Here is a 3,911-nt window from a genome sequence, read left to right on the forward strand (position 1 = left end):
AGTGACGATTGGCTTGAGGCTTGATATTTATTTGAATTTTTCGAATTTAGCTCAAAATTTCATCAGGGTTGGTTGTTTTTTTTTTTATTGAATTTTATACCTTCACGAGCAAGAGGAAAGATTTTTTTTTTTCAATAAAAAAATTATATGAAAATCCACTACAATCCACCAAAATTCATATGAAAAAATCCATTCAAATTCTTTAAAATCCATATGAAATTTGTAGGAGTCTTAAATCCTTCTAAATCTTATCAAATCTATCACTTTTAAAATCATTTAAAATCTTAGTTTGACTACACCCCCTTAGTGTAAAATATATCGTTATACTCGAAATATAATGTGTAGTTGGCAACTTATTTATAATATATCATTGTACTATCTCCTGGTACTGTTTACTTTAATAGAAAAAAAATCATATTTTTATTCTAAGAAGTCAATCCTGATTGTATTCACTTTACTCTATATTTTATTATTTTTGTTAAAATTCAAAATTTTCAAATTATTTTGATTGATTTTCTTTTTTATTATGCTGGGTATACAATAGTACTATTGTGGATTTTTGCCCTAAACCCCTTCCAAAGCCCATTCGCGCCGCTTAGTCCTCCTCTTTCACTCTCCTTCCGCCATTTTTTCTCTGCTGCTACCGCTCTTCAGCCCTTCAACTCTTATTGCTATACCCAGCCGCCAAATCCCAGACGTATTCAAGCGAGGTAACTCGCTCTCCCTCTCCCTGTCCAAATTTTTCATGGTTTTTTATGATAATTTTCCTCTTTTTTTTGTCAAATAATCAAGAAAAACATAGTGATTTGACCTTTTTTTTCCCTCCAATTTCTTGTTTACGTTTCCTGTTTGTTTTTAAATTATGGGTTTCTGTTTGTCTCCCGAGAAAGCTTAGGAAACCAAGATAAAGTAAATATTTTGATTGAGTTTCTGAGGTTTTTTCTTTTTTGGTTTGTGTGGTTGAAGGACGGATTGATGACGGAAGAGATGGCGCAGCCGTTGACGTATATACCGGAGGTTATATTGAAGAGAAGGAAAACCAATGAGGAGTTGGCTTTGAGGAGGAAAGAGCAATTGGAGCAGAGGAAGTTTAAGTCTCAGCAAAATAAGCAAGAATATATTAAGAAACCTGAGGATTTCATCAAAGAGTATCGCTACAGGGTAAACCTTGTGCTCTTTTTGTAATTTATTTGTCGGCGATGTTTTGTGCTGCTGAGTGTCATGCTTTTTCTTGTTGTATTGTGTAATGAAACTCAATTATCAAGTTTAAATTGGGCGATGATTTATGTTGTTGTGTATGAAAAAGTGGGCATTAGCTATGTTAATTGGAATTTGCCGAATGTTGTAAAGTGCCGCCTTTATGCTCGAGTGTTATAAAACCCTTAGCTGTGATATAAAGAAATTGTGAACGATGTATGTTTCCTAATTTTGATTTTAGGCTGAAGATTGGATTTGTTTTGCTGTTGAAATTTGAGATACTTGAACTGAACGTTCTATTGAGACGTGGGATTTGAGAATAATGTGTTAAAAACTTACATGATAATGACAGTTTTTTTATTTTAATATGTAGTAGAAGTTGGAATGTATTATGCAAAAACTCAGAACTTAAGGTAGACGGCTCTTATGAGCTTGTTGAGCAGGATTTTCTTGCCAAGTATCGAGTATCCTTTAGCCTGGTGATGTTTCCACAGGCTTGTTTCTTTCTGCAACTTGATTTGTATATTCACTAGCCTGTCTACATTCTAATGCACTCCGTGATTGAAATTATCTTTTTCTTTAATTAGGAGATGGACCTTGTCCACATGAAACACAGGTTAAAGAGAAAAAGGCCAGCATTGGAGACAGCTAACTCACAGCTTCTTTTGGTCGTCCGCATACAGGGGTAGGTTTTTAGTTTAACCTGATAAGTTTTATTTTACATATTATCTCTATCTTGAACTCTCTATTTCTAATTTCTCAATACTTCTTTCCAGGAAAAATGACATGCACCCTGTTGTTAGGAAGGCCTTATATAGCCTAAAATTGAGGAAAATTTTCAATGCTGTCTTTGTGAAAGCAACTGACGCTATATTAGAAAAGTTGCAGAGGGTGCAGCCGTATGTTACCTATGGGTAGGGGTTGCGCGTCCTTCTACTCTACTTTCCTGCCAAAATTAAAATATTTGAAGTGGATAAATGCATCACAAGGCACAGGGGCTTTCTCTATAATTTCATATTTTGCATTTGCATGTGAGCAATAGTTGATTTTCTATAAAAAAATGAGTGGAAAAAATGCGATGTACAGTAACGAAGTTGGAGCCTGTCATCAAAGCACAAAATAACTGTAAGTTTATTAGTTGGGTATCAGCGGAGGAGCTGTATCAGTGTTTCTTACTTCATAGAATGTTTTTATTTGTCTCTTTTAAGGAACTGCTTAATCTTTTTAACCTTGATATTTCAATTGGTTGCGAGGTTTCTTCTCTGATAACCGGTCTAGGGATTTTTCATTGCATAGGGAAATTGGCGCACAACGTTTGTTTTCTATAATCACGATCAGTGGGATTTTGTGGCTATTAAGATTTAACAGACAATTATCGAGTTGAAATGTTTTTACTTTTTCATATGCATATGCACCAAATGCTTGAAATCATTTTGTACACAATTGTTAGGTTTTCATCTTTAATGTCGTGACAGTCTTGTGTCTCAGGATTTAAATTTTTCTTGTTTCAGTTTGTGAACTACATTGTTGTGTTGTTAGACTGAACACATGTTCAGATGCAACAATATTTTGTACACATTATATTTGTTTTTGGTGTATGTGGTTGCTCCCCTATTGAACAACAGTGCTTGGAGTGTGCGGCTATCTCAAGTTTAACTAAATCAATCTCTTGAATAATATGGCTATCCATTTTATAGGATCTAGCAACCAATACGTTCTCCCTTGTATTGCTGCTTGTATATTACTGACCAATGGTTCATGTTCATGATGATATTTTTCTGGTTTCCGAAGGTATCCTAACCTTAAGAATGTGAGGGAGCTGATTTACAAGAAGGGCTTTGCAAAGATAGACAAGAAGAAAGTTCCTCTGACAGACAACAACCTTATTGAACAGGTAATCGGTAATGTCTTACTGAATTTTGAGCATAGTTAGTTTACTAGTCATCAGTTTCTTATTTCAATTTGTACATTTACAGTGTAAATCTTCACCCTTCTTTTATCTGACAGGCAATGGGGCAGTATGATGTTATATGCATAGAAGATATAGTGCATGAAATTGCCACGATTGGCCCACATTTTAAGGAGGTTACTGGTTTTTTATGGCCCTTTGTGCTTAACAAGCCTGAAGCAGGATTAAAAGGTTCAAAAACGGTATACAAGGATGGCGGAGATGCTGGCGATCGCGGGGATAAGATCAATGAACTAATTAGCAAGATGAATTAACATGTGACGAGGTCGTACGATAAAAGATTTTGGTTTAATGAGGATTGTGGTTGTCTTTATCTTTTTATCTATACTAAAACAGTGTTGTATGGTGTCTTTGACGCTTAAGAGTGACTCAAAATCAAATTTTGGTTTGAACTTGAAGTTAACATGTCTCTACAGTTCTATACTTATTGTTAAAACTACAGCGGATTGAAGTTTGAATATGACAGCTGAATTTAAAAAAAATTGATAGTTGAAAAAACATATCAATTATATTCTTATATTATCAAATATAGCTAAATATTAGCCTCTAATTTAAAAAATATTAGTTTTTATAAAAGCTTTCAAATATATCCAAAATATCACTTAAATAGATGCAAATACCCTTATGCTTTAAACTTAATAAATTAAAAAACCAAAACATAATATATGTTGGATTTTTTTTTTCATTTTTTCTTGTTTATGTTTTCTCTTTGGTTTTATAGTTTCTTCCTTCGATTGAGTATTTA

General features: G+C 33.6%; 1 protein-coding gene across 1 annotated transcript; it reads left to right on the forward strand.

The window, feature by feature from the left end:
* The first annotated feature begins 545 nt into the window (after positions 1-545).
* Positions 546-3,564, forward strand: LOC103426405 (large ribosomal subunit protein uL30z). The gene is made up of 6 exons (XM_008364498.4): positions 546-710; positions 967-1,161; positions 1,785-1,882; positions 1,974-2,111; positions 2,989-3,091; positions 3,205-3,564. The coding sequence occupies exons 2-6, from the start codon at positions 976-978 to the stop codon at positions 3,418-3,420; spliced, it is 741 nt and encodes a 246-aa protein (XP_008362720.1). The 5' UTR covers positions 546-710; positions 967-975; the 3' UTR covers positions 3,421-3,564.
* The last annotated feature ends 347 nt before the right edge of the window (positions 3,565-3,911 follow it).

Source organism: Malus domestica, chromosome 09 (assembly GCF_042453785.1).
Source record: "Malus domestica chromosome 09, GDT2T_hap1".
Lineage (NCBI taxonomy): Eukaryota > Viridiplantae > Streptophyta > Magnoliopsida > Rosales > Rosaceae > Malus > Malus domestica.

What these genes read in the sequence shown, in the direction of transcription:
- LOC103426405 (XM_008364498.4), top strand. Translation starts at nt 976, where the DNA reads ATGACGGAAGAGATGGCGCAGCCGTTGACGTATATACCGGAGGTTATA. An exon ending in CAGCCGTATGTTACCTATGG is followed by an intron (nt 2,112 to 2,988) that starts GTAGGGGTTGCG and finishes TGGTTTCCGAAG; the next exon opens with GTATCCTAACCTTAAGAATG. An exon ending in ACAACAACCTTATTGAACAG is followed by an intron (nt 3,092 to 3,204) that starts GTAATCGGTAAT and finishes TTTATCTGACAG; the next exon opens with GCAATGGGGCAGTATGATGT.